The sequence below is a fragment of the Phyllostomus discolor genome, chromosome 1, assembly GCF_004126475.2.
Source record: "Phyllostomus discolor isolate MPI-MPIP mPhyDis1 chromosome 1, mPhyDis1.pri.v3, whole genome shotgun sequence".
In the NCBI taxonomy this organism is placed as follows: Eukaryota; Metazoa; Chordata; class Mammalia; order Chiroptera; family Phyllostomidae; genus Phyllostomus; species Phyllostomus discolor.
The window spans coordinates 167,815,127-167,839,842 of NC_040903.2; the positions used below are offsets into that span (position 1 = coordinate 167,815,127).

Below are 24,716 nucleotides of genomic sequence, written 5' to 3' on the forward strand. Positions count from 1 at the left end.
TAGGAAGTAATTATACAATTTGAGAGGAAGAAAACTAGGTAGTAGACAAGGTTGGAAAGGGGAGGAAAAAATATCTGGAGGGTACCCTTTGAATTTTTATAGCATCATCAAATAAAAGAAAAAAATTTAGCTAAGGAAAATTTTATATTTCTCTTTTTGTCTTAGATGGGACCCACAATTCTTCTGACCTTTGGAGTTCATCAAATGGGATGAGCCAGCCGGTTTTGGTGGAATTCTGGGGACCTCCACTTCCCACATGTCTCAATCCAGTAGTTATGGCAGCCTTCATTCACATGACCGCTTGGTAGGCTGTAACACATAACTAGGGTGTAGCAACACTTTGTCCTCACTTGTATTTCTTATTGGATTACAAGTGTAAGATTTGGTTCTGCCAAAGCTTCTGAAGTTTGAAATACTTCTAAACTCACTGCCTTAAGCATGGCTTTTTAAAAAGTACCGACTAACAGTAACACTCTTCAGCTCTAACTTGTTTTTTGACCTGTTACAGTAGTTGTCCAGTTATATGTGCATATTATTCAGAAAATGTATTTATTATATTATGTCTCTCTCTATCTCTTTCCCTAGAGTTATCCTCCACACTCAGTTTCACCAACAGACATAAACACAAGTCTTCCACCAATGTCCAGCTTCCATCGTGGCAGTACCAGCAATTCACCTTATGTTGCTGCCTCACACACTCCTCCCATCAATGGATCAGATAGCATTCTAGGTGAGCTTTTTGGGGTGGCAAAATATCCTAAGTATAGAATTTTCAGTGAACCCCATATCTTTCAATAATATTTTTAGTATTGAATTTAAAAGTGAAAGAAAGGAAGAAAAGCAACCTTTTCATTAATGTAGACCCATCTTTAGCTTACTAAGTATAACACATGCAGAATATTTGCTGGTTTATTGTGACAGTTGTGAGATACAATAGAGAACACCCTGGAAATAATGACAGAGTACTAAAAAGCATGCCAGCTTGCTAAATTCTTGATTTATTTTTCTACTGAAATATGTAGGAACCAGAGGGAATGCTGCTGGAAGTTCACAGACAGGTGATGCACTTGGAAAGGCTTTGGCATCTGTGAGTATTGATTTTTACATATTCTACCTAATAGATTTTTACACTGCTGAATGCAGTAACATATTTGGTGAGTAGTATGTGTCATAGTTAAAAGATGTAGTTATAATGGGGTCAACTTCATTATTCATTTAGCATTATTCTCAGTTTGTATCAATTCATGCTGTCCTTAAAATAAGTCATGAGAATATTTCCCACAAGGCCCATTCGTTCTAACTTCAATTTAAAATGTCTGTCTTAATGGAATAGATGTAGATACAAGGAAATTTGGACATTTTAAAATCTAAAGCAAAATTTCCAAGATTGATATTAAAGCTGTTTATTAGTTTTCAAATATTACTTAGTGAGTTGGCCCATTAAACATAATGTCAAGTGGAACCAAGAAAGACAACTCAGTTATTTTTTCTGCTACAGAGAAGGAAGTGCTTTTATAAGGATTTTTTCGAGACAGAAAGCATTTTACGTTTTTTAAAGCAAAAAATAATCATGTTGCAACTGATTCATTCAAGAAATAGGAAATGAGAGCCTTCCCCACAAAAGCCAGATTCGTTGAAGAATTCATGCTAAAAATAGTAAAACTGATTCAAAGGCATTCCATACTATTTTCTTGAACATCTAATTTTTATCACATCAGGACATTAATGAACAAAGCAATGATTTGCTTTAATAAAAGCAATGATATGTTTTAATATGTGATCCCTTAAGATGTTAAAACTAAAATCCCCTTCTTTTATAATTTTTTTGGGGGTGAATGAAAGCATTTATCAGCAATCCCCAAAGATTTCAAATCTAATTATTAGAAAAGAGGCACCACTTCTTTATACTTCCTAAAGTTTTTTCTTGGGCTTTTTCTTTCCTTTCTTTTTTCCCTCTTTCTCCTGATTGATATGCTTCTCAGAATTCCCACAAAGCTGTCTCATATTTTCTATGAAGTAAATGCGTCAAACGCATTTATTGCTGTTCATGGGAAGGGTACACCATTTACTGTGAGAGTAATTAATTATCGGTAATAGGAAGCAACTATTGAACATTTGAGGAAGTAAACCTCTTTGTATGTGATTTCTGTTAATAAACTCTCTGGAACCAAGTATAAGTTTCTTGAGAAGGGAAGCCAGTCAAACTTATCACATAGTGGAGCACTGCACAAAATAGAGCTGTTTGTTTGTTGAATTCGGTCTTTTATCATATAACAAAAATGGTGATGGTAACAATACCCACAAAAATATCATCTGTAATTTGAGCGGTTATTAGGTGCTAGGCTCTATACTAAATATTTACATGCTTTTTTCATTTAGTCCTCAAGAAAACCCTGTGAGGTTGGTATTATTTTCCCTATATTACAGATGAGGAACTAAGATTTAAAAGGTTAAATAACTTCAGCTCAGCAAGATTAAGTCTCTTGCCCTAGGGAGTCACCAAGCTAGGAAGGGTAAAGCCCATATATATTAGATGAGAACCCTGATCTGATGAGCTTTACTACTCTGTTCTTCCAGAAATAGCAGTGCTACAGTGAGTTGTTTCACAGGATGATGTGGATTAAAGGCAGTTGTGTTGCTTTATTGCCACCTGATGAAAACTACCTACTGAGGATGACAGTGATTCTTTAATGTTAAATTTGAAGGCTTCCCAGGTATTTGATTGGCTTGCCTATTTCTGTTTCTGAAAGAATCAGTAGCATATATTTCACAGGTAGGAAGACAAATAATATTTGAGCCTTCAATACTAGGTGGGAACTTTTAAAAATATAACCTGCATTTCAGGGGCTTTTTTTCCCCCTCAAAAGTTTTTTGTGTGTTTTTTTTGGTGTTTTTTTTTTTTTTTTCAAAGAAAATTTATGTATAGGAATCTTGGCATTCAGGTAGGCTAGAATTTGTGGTGTTCTCAGTGGTCCTTCAAGCTCTTTTTCAGTTACCCTTCAAGTCCTTGACTATTTTCCCATATTATAACCAGCATATGAACCAATCAGTTGGCATTTGGAAAAGAAAAATCCCAATTAGTGTGAGTGGAAGCCAGGAAGAATGTTTAATCTAGTTAGTGGGTGGGCTTTGGTTGTCATGGAAACTCAGCTCTGTCATCTTATGTTGTTACTAGGCAGGAGCAGCCAGGTCATTCCATAAATCATTTCTGTCATAGCTGATGGTGATGCATTCCATCTGCTCCATCACTGCATGCCATAGTCTGCACACTTCAAATCCCTTCCTTCAATCCATCTGCTGCTCCCCTCCCCACCGGACACCTCCCCCAAATACATTCTTTCCCTAACTCCATTACAGACTCACATTCACTTTAGTGCTCTCAGAAAACAAAACTGAAAAAGCAAAACATTACATTAGGGATAGGAAGGATTAGAAGAGATGAGGAGAAGGAATTTTATGAGGATTACATTTAAGAGTCTGACATACCAGAATTTTATGTTCAATATTACAGATCTTTGAAAATGGTGACCATGAGTATTTTGAAATTTTAAGTTCTTTAGAATGGCGTGTTTAAAATAGCATCTAGTTTTAGATGGAGAAACGCCATCCTATTATCATTAGAAGATATTTCTAGCGTCCCAATTGTCTGATATATATCTTAGCAGGTCTTTCATGTGTGAAACATCAGAGGGTACAACCTTTGTTCTTCAGTTTAGGTATTAAAGAGCACACAAAATCCTGTGTGATTAAACATGTAAAGCCAGATAATACATTTGCAAAGGTTCCTTTATTTTAGGTTTAAGCCTGGATAATTGTGGTCTTAATCTCAGGATAGCTAGCAAGAGAATTGTACATGAAAGTATTTACACAAAGTTCCCAAAGCCCTGTGGATTATGCATTAGTTTAGATAATAAACTAGAGTAGATAGAAGGAAAGGAAAATCTGGGTATTTGTGCCATTTCTGATGTGTTTCCCTGAACATTTGCCAGACAATAACCCTTTAAGATTGTGCCCATGGAGAGTTATATAGAGGAAGAAACATCTGGTTTATTTCAGTGCTTAATACCATATCAAAACACTTGGTCTTTAATTTAGAAGAGATCAAACAAGAGAACTGTTTAACTTTGTTGATTATATCAGACTTCTTTGTGATAATTTATGTTTCGATTTCTTCAGAGCAAAGAAGAGAGAGTTTTAATCTGGATAGTTAAATGGTCAGCAGTCTCTAACAAAAGAAAAGAAAATTTGGGGAAGTTGACGTTTAAAAGTAATTCATGAAATAAGTTTCTTTGTGCCTTAGACTCAATAACATTAGCATAATAAAGATTAACTGAAATGTGCACTGTAGTGTTTAAAAAATTGGTCTCACAGTTCCAAGGTTGGGCTTGGAAGCTCTCTATTGTTTCTTTTTTGTCTGAGGCCCTTTTCATAACCCTCTGGCTTATTGGCACCCTGCTGATTGGAATGGACCATGACTGATAGGAGGAGGAGCCTCATTTGTTGCAGTAAAATGAGGCATATTACCGTTTAAGCCTGGCAGAAGGTATTGGGAGTTATTCATCATTGGTCATTTAACAGTACAAGGACCATGGCTGCATGCAGAATGAGTTCTTACTTTGTGTTTATGTTCTAAATTCTAAATCACTCCCATTCCTATTTTTTAAATGACTGACTTTTTTTCCCTTTCAAACATCAGTGTAAGAGTTCTTTAAGGTCAAAAAAGCACAAAAGGTAATGTGTTCCTCATTTAGAATGCTCTCTGTGAAATAAGACCTTATGTTTAGAATTTCTTAAAGTAACACAATTTCTATGAATTTCTAGAATAAAGTATAATTTGTGTGTTATTTGGGTAATACAATAAACATGCAGAGGTGAAGTTTAATGAAATGACCTGTGATCTAAAAGGCTGTGTTATTTTGCCTTTTTAATGTGCTGCTCCACCTCTCTCCACATACACATTCTTTTTATGAAAGTAAAAGGGATAAGAAAAAGTCCTATAATTTGCCAGGCTCTCTGTCAGTTCAGGAAAAGTATTAATAGCAATTCTGTTTGTCATCACCTTAGTTTAGGAAAGAGTAGAACCAGAGATTGTGATAGGTGAATTAATAAAATGGCTTTTATTGTACAAATGGAGAAGCTGCTTTTGAAAAAAACACCAGAAATTGTTTTTTTATTTGATACATGTTTGGTACTGCTTCTGTTTGCATGATAATTTTTAAAAGCTCACATTTATTTTATATACAGCATCAGAACATTTTGCTAAGTCATTGCAAAGTAGTAGAATGTAACTCTAAAGTATAACCTCTTCTTTTTTTGAGATAAAGAAGTTGTCACTAGTCCTTGACTTAGTTAGGGATTATGCAACACTAAGGCAAAATTATCAAGGAGAATAAATATTGATAGTTTACTTTTACCCTTAAAAGCTCACACCTGCCTAACAATGTGGTGTGGACATTTAGTACATCAGTAGTAATTCTCAGAAATAGTGGAACATCATTATATTGTTCTCAAAGCTTCCACCATAAAACTGATTTGTAAGTAAATTCATCTTTATAAAAAATAAGATCTTTTTAACCCTTTTGGTATTTGTGTTACAGAACCTGATTGCATAAATACTAAGATAAACACCACCACTTACTGAGTCCTGCTTTTTTAATCAAAAAGTAGTATAGTAAATTCTACGTGCAGTTTAATCGTTCAAGTATTTAAAAAAATATCAAGAACCTACTTTTACATGACAGTGACAAACAAGAATGGATTCAGTGTTGAACAACATAAAGTCCCTGCCTTCGAAGAACTTACATTCAAGGAGAAAAGGACAGCCAGCCTACAGGAAATATTAATGTAACACACAGTGTGAAGTAAAAGGCCAAAAAGAAGTATAGGTTATTCTAAGCATATAAGGGATTGACATTTGAGCTGTGCTTTGATGTGGTATGGAATTCCATCACTGAGAAGTTAAGAAACAGGCATTTTGAAAGGATAAGCTGTGTTCAGAAAATGAGGAAAAAATACATTTTGTCTGGATTATAGGGTTATACATATTATATGTAGGTAAAACTGTAGAGGTATTTTTGTGACTAGGTTATGAAAGACATCAAATGTCCTTCTGTTTTATAGTACGCAGTAGGTAGCACTCCATCACATTCAACTGTTCAGAACTGAGGACAACAGCTTAAGCAATTATGTATGGGATGAAAGGAGCAGGGAATAACCAGGAATATCAAGATTTAAATAATTTAACCACAAGTTCTAGTAAAGGTTTGAAGTGTCATGGCACTGAGAATGACATGTGCCTGAACTGTAGAATTGTGGAATCTATGGTGGGAAGCATGGAGGGACAGGGGAAAGGAAGAAAGAGATAAAGTGGTTCTCACCACCATAAAAAGGGTGGTACTAACTGAGGCAGAGAAAACAGAAGAGATGGGAAAGGTAGGGAGCTTGGGCAGTGATGAAAGTTTGGGTTTGGACATACTGAGCTTGAGATGGAAGAACAATAGGTCCAGATGGAGAAGTCCAGCAATCAGTATGAGGATAGAGATGCCAACCTAGGAGTCATTCACAGAGGTATCATATTGATGCTTTGTGAAAAATGATTTTACCAAGACATAAAACACAGATAAACAGAAAATAAAACTGAGACTAGGGCTCTAGGGAAATCTACATTAAGGGAACTGGAAGAGTAAAAGAGGGATGGGATCTAGGAAAATATACCAAGAATCTAAAAGAAATACTCAAATGTTAACTTCTCACAAGGATGATACCATATATTCTTTCAACAAAAACGTATATATTTACCAGCATTGTCAAAGAATCTGAAACTATTCCAGATTGTATATAATTCAAATTTTGTCTGAATAAGACCAAGTCCTTGCTTTTCTGGGGCATACATTTTAATAGAGGAAAGGGTAAGAGAGTGATAATAAAGTAGTACACAAATTCGGACAGTTAGGAATTAATGTAAGGAGGTGTGACAGAGAGGGAATGCTATTTTTCCAGTGCTTTCATGCTATTAATCCTTACAGACATGAAAATTTAAAAACCAGTCATTTAATCTACTTTATGACAAAGTTCTACATGGAATTGAAACTTTCCTCCTCATCCACCCAACATCAGTGTTACCAGTCTTTCTCTCCCTTATCAATTATTATAATCAAGACATATTTCATAAAAGTTAGCATTAGTTCATAAAATGTATAATTATTTGAATCTTAAACATGAGAAATAGTGATTTATAAAAGTAAAGGGGGTGTGTGGGGATATGTTTGTGTTGAAGTTTGATGATCTAATTTACTTATATGGTTGAAATAAATTACTCTGTATGCTGGCCACTGAGAACCAAAATTTGGTCATTAGCTAATTTTTACATGTGTCCCCTGACTTTTTTAAAAGGTAACAATTTAAGACCACCAATATTAATCTTATGTTATCTCCCTATTACTGTCATCCCATAATGTCTTCTTCACAGCTTAGCTTTTTCCAAAATGGCTTTCTAACTTAAATATACAACTTCTAGGATCTGGCTACTTGGAGAGAGTTGGTGTTTAAAGATATTTACAATTAAAATTTAGTGACATCATTGGAGTATTTTATTTGAGGTAGCTATACCTGTTTCTATGCAAAGGCAAATAGAATGTCTAGCTGCTTGCAATTTAATCAGTGTTGTCTTTTTTAAAAATGAAAATGTTATGTTTGACAATTATAATTTGTGGAATTTTGCTTTATATGAGACTGTCCCAATAGCTGGCTTTTTCAGCATATTATACTGTCTTTAAAACCAGTTCTGAGACTCCATGTATAACATAATTTGAGCCTCTTTAAATTCATTAGAGCTCTACGCTTATTCAGAGCAAGGTTATTTCTGTTGGATGACTCTTTGCACCCACGAGTAGTTTTTCTTTTTAAAATATTTAACCATAGTCTGTCCACATAAGTTGATTTGTCTGCCCTAAGTTAAATACTGAAATGTGAAGATGATTTATTGTGATGATTATGGGAATGGGATTATCCTAAAGATCTCCTAGGGACCCTTAATGCCTGGATTAAGGAGACATTTTAAATATTTAATGTTTAATTATAAACTTGAATAAATTTCTGTCATATTTTTAAGAAATAATGAAATAAATATAAAGTAGTGCAATAAAAATATTGGCTGAAACACCAGAATATTTGCATACAGATATGTTATCTTCTTTAAAGTAAACCTGTTAGGGAGTCAAGTCCACCGATCATTTTGGGAATGTTTTTTGAAGGACTTTCAGGGTTTTTTCACTTTCTTCCAAGGTGACAAAATATCCTTTGACAGCAAGTTAGATTTTTTACACTGCTCACATATCACTTGGTGCTATTGGCAAAAATGTAGTTGATCTGAGAACTTTTTAAATGAAACATAAGGGGTAACTTTAAAAATTACTTTCTTTGACTTTTAAAACTTTTTAAAGATTCTTCTCTTCAAAAGATAAGTTAATAGTTTCCTGAAATACTTATTTTTAATGGATGTCACTTATATTCTGGAAAGATTGTTTATCAGATTTGTTATTTTGTACTCACTTCTCTTTTTACTCTAAAATTAGAAACTTTAAATTATTTTCAACTAGGATAATAAATAGATATGATCTGTTTTATTCCTCTTGTATTGGGATATATGTATAATACTTTTTTAAAAAATTATTTATTTTTAGAGGGGGGGAAGGGAGGGAGAAAAAAAGGGAGAGAAATGTTGATATTGTGCAAGAGAAACATGAATCAGTTGCTTCTCACATGCTCCCAGGTCCCAATGGGGACCTGGCCTGCAACCCAGGCATGTGCCCTGACAGGGAGTTGAACCAGCGACCTTTTGGTTTGCAGGACAGTGCCCAACCCACTGAGCTACACCAGTCAGAGGTATATGATACTTTTTAATCCTAGTTTCAAAACTTGGTCTTTTATAGCCTTATGTAATGGAATAGTCCTAAAATTAATGAAATAGGTTATCACTCTGAGTCTTAGGAATGGTCAACTTAGATTATAAAAATAAATCCATGCAAATGGATTTAAAATTTTGCTGTTGGCACATATTAATATGTGTATATTTGTTGTTTCTGGTTAGATTTATTCTCCTGACCATACCAGCAGTAGTTTTCCATCAAATCCATCAACGCCAGTTGGATCACCCTCACCTCTCACAGGTAGGCTTTTGTTTCATCTAACTACTTAATAACATGTATGGGGCTACTTGGAAATATTTGAAGTTAATTTTTAAACAAAATCCAGTAAAAATTAATGAAAAATGCATTTGAGAAAGTATATAAACAGAGCTTTCATCCTTAGCTCATTTTGAAGGATATTGAAATATTTGCTAGTTTGAATTATTTGTTTATATCTTTTCTTATTTGTAAAATAATTTGTGGTAATTTCTCAGAATAGTTGTTAGATAAAAATAAGGCAGGGCAATTGGGTGAACGTAAAATATGGAAATGGAGGTAAATCAAAAGTTTTTTTATAAGATAGTACAGAAAAGAAACAAAATAATCTATTAAGAGTATGTAACTTCTTCCTTGTTTCCTGCATGTCCTTGTACCATGTATATGGTTCAAAATCAGTAACCATTTCTACTAGATATTTGTCTTTATTTTTAGGTCCATTAACTTATTGTCTCATATATATGTAAATAAATACCTGCAGAAGATGTTGGAATCTTTCCTTCCTTCCTTCCTTCGGTTCTTTCTCCCTTCCTTCCATTCTTTCCTTGGCTAAGAAAAGAACTCTGATGTATAGATAAATTTTGTTAGTAGAGATAAGTGGTTCAGATTTGCTTTGTTTTCCTTTTTTCTTTCCCCCACATAATTTTAACAAGTTTTCAGATATATCCATTCTATAATAGAAATGTGTTGAGGTATAATTATTATTGTAATAGGAATTTTTGCTTTATTAGAAATAAATAAAATTACAGGAGAATGCTTAATATCTATTAAGCTATAATTTAAAAACTTGAAACTTTATTTTTTCTAACCAGTTTTTAGAGAAAACCATGCTGAAGAAGAAAGGTGTTAGTTCTGAGGAAAGATATTAGTCAGGCTACTGGATTAAAAATTACCATATTTCCTCCAACAGTTGACCTCAGAAATGAATTCTTTCCTTATCAAGCCATTAGTTAAGTCCATGTGGCTTTGTTGTTGTTAAGCCTTTTTTCACTGTTCAAGAATTTCTTAAATCAGGGCCCAGGCTATCACCTGTGCTTTGTGCCTTGTGACTCTGCTAGAAGGCATTTGAGTATGGAGATGATGAACTGCTGGCAGCTGCTTTCAGCTATTAGCGAGTTCTGCCACTTTCTCAGACACCATGGCTTCAGCTGTCTAGTAAAAGTTGACAGCTGTTCCCTGTATAGACTGAACTATGAAAGACCCATTGACTTAAAGTTGTTGTTTAACAGAGAGCTGAAATTACAGGAAGAATGATGTAACTTTAAACCCTACTCACCCTCTTGCAGAGTTTTTACTGAAATTATCAGTATCATTTTTTGCCACAGTCTGCTTCCCATTCTCCTCTGAGGTACTGTATTGGCCTTACTATATGTTCCCGCTGCCTCAGCTCCACTGCCTAGTAAGATAGCTATAAAAGTGTCTTTTGGTTTTCATTAACACTAGGTGGGAAAGCAGGTGACAGAGGAGCTTAGAATCCTTGAAGCAACACCAGTAAAATGGAAAATCAGACTTAGACTTTTTTCATAAAATAAAGGTTCAAAATAGAGTCTTACATTTTCTCCTCTATCTTTAGTTGATGTTAAATGGGCAATATCCTTTTTTCCCTTATTCATCTTATTAATGAAAATCTGTGGACTGTTGAATTGTGTAATGAAGCTATCAATAGGCTTTTTAAATCCAGCAGTCCAATAAAAGAAAAAGATTTTTATATACTGCTGAAAGGGCAAATTGACTACTGATTTTATGCAGGTGTATCTTCCATCTCCTATATCTAGTGTTCCCTTGTTATCACCACTTACCTGCATATGCATACACATCAAATTTACAGAGCAGAGATGAAGAGGGAGGAGGAAAAAGAGGAAAGCAACACTATGTGATAAGTATTCACAGCTAAAGGAAAAATGAAAAAGATGGAGAGCCCTGACCAGTGTGGCTCACTTGGTTGGGAGTCTTTTTGCAAAACCAGATTGCCGCTTTGATTCCCGGTCAGGACTTCCTGGGTTGCAGATACGGCCCCCAGTTGGGATGCATATGAGAAACAACCATTCAATGTTTCTTTCCTTTCCCCCCCTCCCTTCCCTTCTCTCTAAAAATAAAATAAAATCTTTAAAATAAAAGATGGAACAAACCATAGCTCCCCTATAATGTAGAAATTGTTACGTATTTTATGTGGTAGTGGCCTGTTTTCAAAAATAAAAAAATCCTGGCCACTCTGTGTTCTCTACACCTGCCCTATTCCTTATGCCTCATCAGCCAGACTGAACACAGGCCTTATAAGCATTAACAGGTACTAGAGCCACACAACTTCTAAGGCTATCTTCATTTTTTCTTAAATCCTAACCATTTTCGTTGGGACATTTTCAGGCCAAGAATGCATGTGATATTGTATCATTTAGGGTGCTTTAGGCTGGAAAAAAAAGAGAAACTCTTGTCTCAGCTAGCTTAAATAATAAGGGGATTGGTTATCTTATATGACAAGAAACCCATTACAGAGCAAGTTCTTGGACTAGTAGTCAGAACTTCTGCTCTACTGCTTTGCAATTTCTTCCTCAGGCTTGTGCCATGATAACAATTCAAGGCCCCACGTGAAGACATAACAATATCCAGTAGGAAAAAAAAAACATCTTTCCTTGTCTTTTAAGAATCTTTCTCCAGAAACCTCTTTAACAGATTTCCTCTCATGACTCATTGGCCAGCATTGAACCTAACACAGTTGATCTGCATGGGACCACCATGTTATCTTAGCTGTGAGATTTATCCCACGAGGCAAGAATATAATTACTTTTTCCCAGTTCACACTAGAAAGGATAGACATACACATACACCCCTTCTGAACAAAATCAGGACTCTGGCAGGGGGGTAGAGGAGAAGAACAGCTATGTCTATTAGAGTTGTCATTTGGGAAAAGACATGAATATTTGAGTTAATAGAATGTGTTTACTAAGGGAACTTGGAAAGCAAATAAGCATAACCGTGTTTTGGTTTTCTTTATCTCCTGGAATATAAATGAATAAAAGTTTAATAATTTCAGTACTCAGTAGCAATCTTCAGAATATTCACAATAAAAATAGAGAGGGAGCCCATGTCAGTTGGCTCAGTTGGTTGGAACATCATCCCATGCACCAAAAGGTTGCAGGTTCCATCTCCAGTCAGGACACATATGGGAGGCAACTGATCAATGTTTCTCTCTCCCTCTTCCTCTCTCTAAAAAATCAATAAAAAAACATATCCTTGGGTGAGGATTAAAGATAAATAAATAAGTAAATAAAGAGAAAGGGAGAAAGGAAAGAAAGAATCCCTCAGTTTTGGTTAATCAGTAAGGTATTTAAAGAAGAACACTCCAGAGACTTCATGAAGAGAGTAGTATTTTAAAATATTACCATTTTTAATAATATTTTACTAAATAGTAGTAAATAGTACTGGTGAATAGTAGTTTCTCATTATAAATGGAAAAGCATAACAAAGATACCAGTGTAAGAAAGTACATGACCTATTCATTTAGAGCCATTGAGATGACTGATTATAAACTCTTCACTTACGAATGTGTGAGGAACTAAGGTGGTAATGTTGGCTAGGACCTGGTTGTGGAATGCAGAGCACTAAATGCTGCATTAAGGATTATCCAGCCTTTCTTAGCATGGGGGAATCTCATGAAAGTTTGAATTAAAGGTGAAACAAAGGGAAACAGCTAACAAAATAAGAAAATTCATGGTAAATGGTCCTAAGAATTTCTTTCAGCCACAAAGTGTTAGTATCCATTCTATAAATTTATTAACCAGTTTTATTAGATGAAGTACTCATTGGCCAGCATTGAACCTAACACAGTTGCTAAGTTCCACTCAGATTTAAGAACAGATCAGGAACACTGGGTGAATTTTAGATCTAGAGGCCAAAGAAAGTCTTTCCAGGTTTTCTAGCCAAATAATTTGATTTTGTTTTCCTAGTCACCCAGCTGGCTTGTTTTCTGGAAATGATCAATAAATTTTAATATCAAATAGATGTATTTAATTCTTCTTGGATAAAAGTTATCTCTTTGGGGTGCTCACTAAAAAGCCCAGGGCAATTACAGAAATTAACTACATAAATAATTGAAAGCTTATGTCTAATACAAGGAAATAGACACCCAAAACCTCTATAAGGGCATTATGCTAAGTGAAATAAGTCAAACAGAGAAAGATAAATAGCGTATGATTTCACTTACATGTGAAATCTAAAGAACAAAGTAAATGAACAAACTCTTGGATACAGAGAATATTTTGATAGTTGCCAGATTTGTGGGATGGGCAGAGGTGGAGAGATTGAGATGTATATAAATTGCCAGTTATAATAACAGTCATGGGGATGTAAAGTACAAGCATAGGGCATATAGTTAGTAATATTGTACAAACTATATACGAGGTCTGTCCAGAAAAAGTTCAGCCATTGTTAATATGAGAATGATTTGTGCAGTGTCAGTGTAACCTGGCAGCCAAGGAGAGTGGACTGGAATGCGTATGTGTGAACAGTGACAACTTCACTGTACTAGTCAGTGGGAACAGTAGACACCATTAAGTGAACATGTGTACTGTGTGGCCATCGCATTCAAAATGACTGAGCAAGCAGAGCAACGAATCTGCATCAAATTTTACATTAAGCTTGGATATTCCTCTGCGGAAACTATTCAGATGATTCAGAAGGCCACAGCTCTGGGCAACTGGTGATTGGCAGCTTCATCATGACAACATGCACTCTCCTGCATCCCATCTCATGTAGAATTTGTTGGCGAAACATCAGATCACCCAGGTTTGGCACACTGCAACTTCTGGCTTTTTCCAAAACCAAAATCACCTTTGAAAGGGAAGAGATATTAGACTGTGGGGACAGCTGATGGCAACTGGGAAAACTGTGTGAGGTACCAAGGTACCTTGAAGAAATTGAGGTGTCATTGTCCTTTGTACAGTGTTTCTTGTATCTTGTATCTTCTTCAGTAGATGTCTCTATTTTTCATATTACATGGCTGGATACTTCTGGACAGACCTCGTATGATGTCATATGAGTACTAGACTTATTGGGGTGACCACCTTGTGAGTTATATAAATGTTTAATCACTACGTTGTACACCTGAAGTGTAATATTATATGTCAGTAGTAATTGAAAATTTTTTAAATGTATTTTTTTAAAAAGCCTCTATATATGTCTATGACAAGGTAGCAGGTGACAGGAAATGAATGGGGACAGGATCCTATTCTCTAGGAAACCTCTGAGGTTTCAGCCTTTGCACTTACTTATGTTTTTCCATATTTGTACAGTGATGCTACAGTTGACAATTACAAGCTAGAGATACCAGTAATTTGAAATTTAATCTGCATATTTTATTCATGTACTAATTTTTACAAAAAGTTGTCTAGTGTCAGAGTTATGCTAGCTAGCATTATAGTCTGTTTCCAGAATTTGAACTCCTTTCACAGCCTCAAAGTTTTCATCCATAGCTAGTAAGCCATCAGTGGACCAAAGTTGTAAAAGTGTATGTATTTTTTTCTTTGCTGATTACACAATAAATCAGGAAGAAATGCTGATAATAATAATATCCCATAGCCAAAAAGACCTTTAGGCTTATGGAGTGAGTGCTTTTATATCTTTTTATCTCATTGATTGGCCTTGGAAGACAGATTAAAAACAAAACAAAAGTGCGTTCGTATTTTATAGTCAGGATTTATAAAATTAATTAATATTACAGATCAACAAGAATGAAATTCCACTAATTTCCAGTATCCACTAAATTTTCACGCCCCTCTTAGAGTTTTTCCAGGCATAGGATTGACTTCTAGTGAACTAACTCCAACTATCCAGCCATCCTCTTTGTGACCAGTAGCATGAATTTTTGAAATGACCAAGTGGGTTCAAGGAGCTCTCTTCATGAAATATAACTTGGCATTTATATGAAGTTCCAACAGATATCAATTATTTAGCCATGTTTAGTATTTTATTTTAACCAAGTATGTCATGGTGGGTAGCCCCATCTATAATAAAAATAAAATAGTTTTGAGTGTATGTATACTTTTCCAGTGTAATGAAATGCACTTCAGAAATGGACCTTAGCATAGTTTCTTCATGTAACTATAAAAAAATAATGAATTTAGCTGATTTCTTATCTGAGTAATTCAGTGCACACCTCTTATTATTCAGCACAAGCTAGTGAAGGAACAAAAATTGCATGCAAAAGAAACACAAAAATTGCATGTTTTACAAAACATGTTCTAACAATTCTGAAGTGTTTAACATAAAACTTTAATTAATATTTCACACAGATTTAAAAACTTGATGAGGCTTCTGTTCCCAGCTAACCCACTCATATTGGGAAAGATGAAGCAAAATGAAAATGAAATATTGTAAACATGAAGGGAAACTTCTTAAAATAATTTAGGGGTGGTTTTTTTTTTCAAAATAGATTATTAACCTCTTATTTACATAAAAATTCATAATTGTATATCAGTGCTTTGACATTAATGCACTGAAATCAGTAATAAAAGTTGGCTGAGGCCCTGGCTGGTGTGGCTCAGTGGATTGAGTGCTGTCCTGTGAACCAAAGGGTTGCTGGTTCAGTTCCTAGTCTGAGCACATGCCTAGGTTGAAGACCAGGTCCCCGTAGGGGAAGTATAAGAGGCAACCATAATCTGATGTTTCTCCCTCTCTTTCCCCCTCCCTTCCCATGTCATAAATAAAATCTTTAAAAAAGAAAAAAAGTTGGCTGGTTGATTTTTTATGAATTCTTCATGTAGTCAGTTACTAGATTTTTCTGATTGCTAAATTCTACTTGTTAATTATAAAATTAGTCTATAAGCTTCTGTTTTAATGAGCACTTTTAGATTGCCCTTAATTTGTGTAGTTGAATTATGATTACTTTGTATGTCTAGTAGGATGCCTTTATTGGGTGTCAAAATAATTTGTAATTTGCTTACAAGTAAAAAAAAGATTAGCTGATGAAGTATATAACATATACCCTTTTCTTACAATTTTAGAATTTAAGAGCTTTATGATCACAACAGTATATGTAATCAATTGTGAAATATAATCAGGTTATTAAGAATCTATGTATCCAGCCTGACTGCTATGGCTCTGTGTTGAGCATTGGCCCTCAAACAGAGAGGTCCCCGGTTCAACTCCAGGTCAAGGCACATGCCCAGGTTGTGGGCCAAGTCCCTGGTTGGGGGCATGCAAGAGGCAACTAATCAACATTTCCCACAGTAATGTTTCTCTCCCTCTCTTTTTCTCCCTTACCCTCTCTAAAATTAAATAAATGAATTTTTTTAAAGAATCTCTGTATTCAACTTTTCAACTTGCAAAAATATATATGATTGATAGTAATAGTTACTGTGTTATTCAGCTAAGTTGAACTATTAATAGTTTCACTTTACCATAAGTTTTCAGTTTCCTAAGTGTGGCAAATTAACCTGCAACAACAGGCTCCAATAGAATGTAGTTAATTTAGCAATAAGTGAAACAAATTAAGTAAACCTGTAACTTTGACAACTTCAGGTTTCATATATAATCTGAACCGTCGCTAAAGCTTTTATTAAGAACAATAATATATATTGTTTTCTATAAATAATTTTCAAATGCACTATCATGAAATAGTTAAGATTTTTGATCAATTGTTCTTTTTCCTTTTAAAGCTGTTTGGCAAGTCCATTAAAACTCTGTGTTCTCAACCCATGGATAAATTAATCCCTTTATTTTTATTTTTTCCCCTTTTTATTCTTTCTACACTGAACTTGTATCCTTTCTTTTTTTGTCTTCATTTTTTGTTATATTGGTACTTTCCTAAAATTAAAGAATAAACAAAATTTAACAACTTTTACAATGATATTTCCAAATTAAATAGTATGCTGTGGTATAAATTATGTTGGGGGGAAATTTTTAAGATTTTTTATTTATTTATTTTTAGAGAGATGGGGAGAAAAACATTGATGGACCACAACCCAGACATGTGCCCTGACTGGGAATCAAACCAGTAACCTTTCAGTTTGTTGGACAATGCCCAGCCTACTGAGCCTTCCCAGTAAGGGCTGTTGGGAAAATTTTTAACAGATAATCCTAAATGCATTTGCAGTCCTTTAAAAGTGGTGCATTTGTGCATTACTAAAGACACAAGATAATATGACCCTTTAGAAAGCAATTTAACCTTGTGAATTAAGGATCATAAATATATTCATGCCTTTTAAGTTAGAATGCTACTTATATTCAAGACATGTTCCCCATTTACCATTCATAACATAGTAATATTCATTACTATTCATAATAGCCAATGGAAAGCAACCAAAATGTCCAGCAGTGAGGTGATGGTGATTAAGCAAACTGTGATGAGAACCAGATGCATATTAATGTAGTTGGTCATTAATAGCATTATTTTAAAGACTATGTAAAACCATAGATGGTACAGAATTTTAAATTATGTATACTTTAAGTACATTTCTGAAGATATGTGTGCATACTGATTGTCTAAAGAATATACAAGCATAAAAAGTAGTTATGTTTTAAAGTATAGTTTTTTCCCTCTTTGTTTTCTCAACTCCCTGCACTGTTGTATTAATGAAAAAGATTTTTTTAATGTGTTGGGCTTATAAGGAGCCAATGCTATGCTGAAAGCCGAACAAAAATTTTCATGTAATTTTAAGTACAGTCAATGAATGTCTCTACCTTTTCCTTCAGAACATTATCAAGAACACTGAGCTAATAACCAAGATGTATGGGTGCTTTGGGTTATGTTTTACAGGTACCAGTCAGTGGCCCAGACCTGGAGGGCAAGCTCCTTCATCTCCTAGCTATGAAAACTCACTTCACTCCCTGGTAAGGGCCTCTTAGAAACATATAGGTTGCTTTCATCTGATAGTATGCAGTTCATTTGTTTTCCTTCAGTAAACCTTGAGTAACAATGAAAAAACAGTAGGATAGCATTGCACACGAATTCTTTGCTAACAAGTGGCCTGGTTTAGTTGAACAATATAAGACTTTGGGTGTGCCTTTGCCATCTGTTCTTTGGGACATCAAGATTCTGGTCTAAGGACAGCTGGAGTTAAAATAGTGTTATGAGATTTTTGTTTCTCTGAAAAATTTAGGGCTTCGTTTTTCTATACTTTTGCATTTATGTATAAGAGGAAACTTTAAAAAGACACACACAGACCAAATAAAAGCAAGAAAATTAGTCCAGCAATGGAAAATGGTTGCATTTTACTCTTTCTCATATGATGTATAGTTTATTACATTTCCAGTAAAAATTTAAAATGTAATAGCAGTTATTTTAGTCATGAAGATTATTTCTCATGATTTTTTTAAAGAATGTGTAAATTACACAAGCAAAAATGTTATTTAACAAACAAAGCAGTAGAATAAAGGAGCCTGTCTAGGTATTGAGCGTGAAGAATTTGTGGTTGAATGTTAACTACTATTGCTTTTCTGTGCTTACCACAGAATTACAAAATATTATAAAAACAAAATAAGGATGACTTCATAGAATGCCAAGTCATGCTATCATTCAGTAATTCCAGGTTGCAGATAAAAAAGTTATTTTTCTGTGACTAACAGAATATATTAAATTAGAGGAAAGTTTTCTTCTCGCATATTTTGCAAGCACATATAAGCAATTTGTGCTATTTAGATGCTAACCTTATAACTTCGCTATTAAATTTCAGCCTTCTCATACCTTAATACAAGTAGATCTCACAGGTCTCTGCGTTAACTTTACTAACATGTTATGCAGACATGCACATCAGCTATTTCCTCATCTCTTTTGGAGTTAATCTTAACCTGTGCTTTGCCTCCTGTTCTGTCTTGACTTTGCCAGAAAAATCGAGTTGAGCAGCAACTTCACGAGCATTTGCAAGATGCAATGTCCTTCTTAAAGGATGTCTGTGAGGTACTATTTCTTTTAGATGGTGCCTTTTTTCTGTTTCATTTCATTATAATTCCTATTATCTATTTAGAATCTTCAAGCCTGTACAGACTCCAAAGTCTTTTAAAATCAAACAATGACTATTTTCATTTTTGTAGGAGTGTTTTAAGAATAGACTTTTGTTCTCTTATGTTGTTGAGAATGATTCTTTTTTAAAGAGCTCTACTGGCATGTGCTTTTGATTTTAAAAATTCTAATATGTTTGTGTATGGGGCATGTGTATATCCACAGACAGTATCATTTCCTCAGTTTTATGAAAAAGGATATTTGGATGTGTTCACTATTTCAGATAGGTATGCTTTATTCACTTAAAACAAAATTACAACTTAATAGACTTGAGGATGTGTCCCCAAATTGTCCTTATTTCAAAGATCAGTATTAAAGTACAAGTTATCTTCTTTTATCAGCTATAACTGAGTAATAGATACAGTAGTACAATAGCATTCATCTTTCATAAACTAAAAGAAGTAACCTCATGATAGATTGGTAAATTGATGAAGCAGCTATTTGTTTCTGAAGCTTTGTTAATTTAGACTATTCTACTTTTTTTGTTGATTTGTAGTGCAGGTAGTCACTTTTGAAGCTACTTGATACTACAGTTTATTTGCTGTCTTCCATGTATCCCAAAGTAGGAAATAGAAGTTTAATGAATTTAACAGTTACCAGCGGTAACCCCCATGTCTTTTTTCAATCACTCCAGCAATCTCGAATGGAAGATCGTTTAGACAGACTGGATGATGCTATCCATGTGCTACGGAACCATGCTGTGGGACCTTCCACCAGTTTGCCTGCTGGTCACAGTGATATACATAGTTTATTGGGACCATCCCACAATGCACCAATTGGAAGCCTCAGTTCAAACTATGGTGGATCAAGCCTTGTTTCAAGCAGTCGATCTGCTTCAATGGTAAAATAGTGCTCATCTTTTTTATAACTTCCAAAGCCTATTGCCCTAACTGTTTTTCATGAAATACTTGGGGAAGAGGGGCCTTCTTTTTGTGGAGAAGTAGAGTGGCTTTTAAGAATTTCCTCTACTGTCCTGGACAGGGTCATTGGCTGACCATTGGCCCTTAAAATCCTGCTATGATCATGTGCAAAAAGCAGAAACTTCCTATGAGATCGTTTTAGGTTAAACTTGGATTTTTTTCTAAGTGCATAGTAATTGGCAGAACAGTTTTTGCCTTGAAATAGTGTGTAGGAAGTCTGAATAGCAAAAGCAGTGAGGCAAAATTGGATTTCAAGGGCTCTCTTCTCAGCCTTCAATATCAGAAGGGATGTGAAATTATTTGTACAGGTCCATCTTTAAGCTTTATTCCCAAAGAGAAAATGTGGGGGTAATTTTAAGAATGGCTGTAATTTAAGTGACAATGAAAGGAAACAATTTTAGATTAATCCCCAAAGAGAATAAAATAATTCAGTCCACCTTTTTAAAAACATGGTAATTCTGTAAAGAGGAAAAAAGTAAAATTCTATAGCTACGCATATCAAAAATTTTATGTCAAGTATCTTACATTTTTTATCCAAATTATCTTTAAAGGAATAAAGCTCTTTTTGAACCTGCTATTTAACTGATACCGTGTGTTTGCATGTTTATGGCATGGTGTTTAGGATTCATTGCATGTTGTGAAATGTTCTCCCATGAAACATTTTTAGCTGTAAGCCATGTGATCAAGGCCAAAACTCACCTGTCATAAAAATAATTAGGTGCCCCAAATGCTGAAAGCTTGTGTTCTGTAAAATAGGATTGGTTCCAGATTTTTATACTCACATGTCAGACAGCCATTTATACTCATTTTTTAAAGATTTCTTTATGTATTTTTAGAGAGAGGAGAAGGGAGGGAGAGAAACATCAATGTGCTAGAGATACATCAATTGGTTGCCTCTTGCACACCCCCAACTGGGGATCTGACCTGCTACCCAGGCATGTGTCCTGACTGGGAATCAAACCAGTGACCCTTTGGTTCACAGGCCAGCACTCAGTCTACTGAGGCACACCAGCCAGGGCATATACTCATTTTGGAGTAGCTGAAGTAAACATCACACAAGGCAGCCTGGTTCCTAAGAGCAGTGTTTTCAGTAACATGAATGACATTAGATGCATGCATATCTTAACAGTTTTGGGGTATTTTTTAATCTCAAGAAATCTTGAAATTCAATCCCCTTTAAAATTAGTATTTTACCAACTTTGGATGTGAGTCGGGATTTTTCAAAATCCATTCCTTCAAAGCCATCTAGAAACTTAGTACGTTTTAAAAGGAGATGTCCAAGGGAAAATTGTTTCATTAGATGTTGCCCTGAAGCTCTTAATTAAGAAAGTAGTTCACATATGTCCTCTAGGAATTTGTTGCTTACTTCAGAGCATGAACAAAAGGGCTACCAGAGATATTCTTTAAAAAGGAAAAAATTCAAAATCAAAAAGTCTACGGAGCATGAGATGACTCTGGCATAGTCTGAGCAGCAGCATCAATGCCACAGCAAGTAAGCCATGATACTGGTTAGTGTGCCTATCAGGGTTTTCTCTTCAGTGCTACTTATAACTCTGAGAGGACCCAGAGCTGGTGAAAATGTGCTAGAAGTCATCTGCTATATGCACCCCATTCAGATACAATCTCTAGTAGAAGTAGAGATTTAGACGTTACTGCCAGGCTTACCCTCAAATATATAAAGTTATTTACTGACAAAATCTGACATTGTCAGTTGAGTCAGTATTCCTCTCCTGTCCCTCTGAAATGAATTTTTTTTAGTACTCACCCAAGGGTACATTTTTTCATTGCTTTTAGAGAGAGAGGAAGGGAGCTGTGAGAGAGAAACATTGATAGTCGCCTACCATATGTGTCCCACCTGGGGATAGAACTCACAACAACCTCTCAGTTTACAGGATGATACTCTAAACAACTGAGCCACAGTGGTCAGGGCTTAAATGAACTTTTTTAGCTGTGAGTCCTCAGTTCTCAGTTTCAGCAAAAAGAACAAAGGATAGAATGAAATAACGAACACAATCAGCCAGTGACTCCTCCCACCTAAGTTTTTGGCATACTCTTGAGGAAGATTCATGTCCTAATATCTTTGTCCATGTCTGAGGATTTCCATTAGTACCCACCTGTATTGAATCAGCTCTTCATATTTTTGGAGGTTGTGTGATTTGGAGGTACATAATATTATAACTATTGCCTGCTATCCCCAAGATTCTCTTTTTATTTATCCCTTCTTTTCTGTACAATATACAGAATTCCCCTCATATATGATAAATACCCTCATATATTATAACTGATCATAACTAAGAAATGATACAGTATTACATTCTGGATTACTTTTCCTTTTTTGTCTTGTTTAACTTTCTGATTAAACATAAATTAGTATTTGTTTTAGAATCCTAAAAATTAAGGTCACGTGGCCAAAATTACAAAATAACCATGGAAATACCAGTTTATCAACAGTTCTACATAACCCATGGAATTTGTGAGGTCTGCTTCTCAAAAATATTTAATTTTCATCATTCTGTTTGTTTTCTGCAGAGAGTAGAATTATTCTAATGAGCATAAATACTATTGCAGTAACTCCATAGAACATTCAGGTGATATTTTTGTTGTAGTCAATAGGAGTCAATGTCAAAAACTTGACTGTTGTTTCTTTAAACTGAATAGATTTGACTGTACCGAAGTTTAGAATTAAATGAGGTTTCAACCACAGAAAGCTTTTAACATACTTTAGCTGTCTAATATACATGAAAATTAAATTTTCTGAAAGATTGGTATATTGGAAAAACAAACTAGGAAACGGTATAATTAGTATAACCAGCCTGGCATAGTTTTAATATTTACTCATATTTTTAATGGGGTTTAATATTTCATTTACTTAATTTCCTACTTCCCTTAAGTATTTTTTATGATTTCTCCATATTTGTTTAATGCAAATGTAGAACTTAAAACTTTTTATCAGACACTTTTCTTAGGATGTGATTGATATCTCATTTAAATTTTAAGGCACAAAATCAGGGTTTTTAGAACTACTAAAATGTCAGCATTGGAATTCAGTTTTGCTTCCATTTACTTCATGTAAGAATAAACTCTTGCAATAAATTACTGACAGGGAAAGGTACTTAAGTAGAAAACTAAAAAGGAATAGAGTCATTCATTTCATCTGGCCATTACAAAGAGGCTTCTGCAGTACAAGGTTATTGTACATCACATCTGTTTATGGCTGTAATATCTGAAATACTGAGGCCCATTGAGATAGATCCATGATTGAGCTTTTATCTTTTAGCACAAAGTATCAGTTATTCCTCAGGGTTTCAACTTCAAACTAAACTAAGTTAGATTAGGAGCTTTTTGTATTAAAGAAAGCTTGGTGCAAATCTTTAAAAGTTCATTATTTATGAAGTAGGATATAATTCTATCCATATTTGTTACAAGTCCTGGGGAAATTTAATACAGGCATTTCTTTCCGTCTTTCTTTTTTTTAATTGCTTGAGGGAGTTTTTTGTTGTTGTTTAAGCTGTGGTTGGAGATGTGCAGTATTATTGTATGAGAGCGGAGTAAATAATGTTAAATCATGAAATTTAAAGCTACCATAATATTTAAAAATATAAATCATGTAATTGTAAGAGATTAAGTTGTTAAAGACTAATAGGTAAATAGGGTAATATTTTGTTTAAAATTGGCATTTTTGTCACTTATCAAAATAAATTTGGAATCATTTTAACCTTACACTTAGATATAGTATTTGATTTTATTAGTATAAATTGGTATACTGTAAGAATGGTTTGTCTAGGTTACAACTGAATTGGAGGAGTTTATCTTTAATTGTATTTTACTTTTACTAACCTATTTTTTAAGTGGGCAGTTTAAAATGTTTTTATTTTCTTTAAGACGACACTATAGTGCTTTTTAAGGATTTTGTTAGCCAGTTTTTATTGTTCAGAATTGTTTAAAATGGCAGCATTTTTTTTAAAGTTTCAAAATCATAATAGGTTATATATTATGGAAATACCATTTTAGGAACCATAACAAATGGGATTCTGCCAAGTTTCTAGCTTAAAACCCCTCTTTAGGTAAAACAGTACGCAAAGATCTTTTAATCAGTCTGTAGATTAGTACTGATTAATTTAAATCATTAGTATTCAGGGAATAGTACAAATTGAACAAATTATTAGAATAGAATTTCAGAATCAGAGTGGAATTCATACTGAGTACTTCTCAGTCTGTTCCTTAATTCATAAGATTTCTTATTCATCAACTAATTAGATTTAACATTTTTCTACCCTGGGTGCTAAAGCCATTGGCCAAATGAAATGGTAACAGGTTTCTTGAAGACTGTTTACACAAAAGTAAGGCCATACACAGAATGTGAAGATTCAGAATTAAGATGATGTCATGTAATGGGATGGGCCTTTTATTCTGGCATGGAGCTCTTTATAACAATTGAAATTTTGAGCATAGCAGGCCAAAAGGGTTTTTGCCTTCCCCTGCTACTCTCCTAGTAGAAGCAGCCTGTCAGCTGTATGCTAACGAGGTGAACAATTAAACAGGGTCCTATCTGGCTGGCCTCACAGGCTCTGTGCTTAGACAAAGAACTGTTTATACACCTGTTCTATGTGTGCGGACAGA

General features: G+C 34.5%; 1 protein-coding gene across 1 annotated transcript in view; it reads left to right on the forward strand.

The window, feature by feature from the left end:
- The window catches only part of TCF12 (transcription factor 12), a 377,803-nt gene that overhangs the window by 333,313 nt on the left and 19,774 nt on the right, over positions 1–24,716 (forward strand). Inside the window, 8 exon segments of the mRNA XM_028505802.2 lie at positions 166–219; positions 222–304; positions 586–730; positions 1,023–1,087; positions 9,089–9,167; positions 17,935–18,008; positions 19,003–19,074; positions 19,811–20,017. Of these exon segments, the coding sequence (XP_028361603.1) occupies positions 166–219; positions 222–304; positions 586–730; positions 1,023–1,087; positions 9,089–9,167; positions 17,935–18,008; positions 19,003–19,074; positions 19,811–20,017 (779 nt within the window).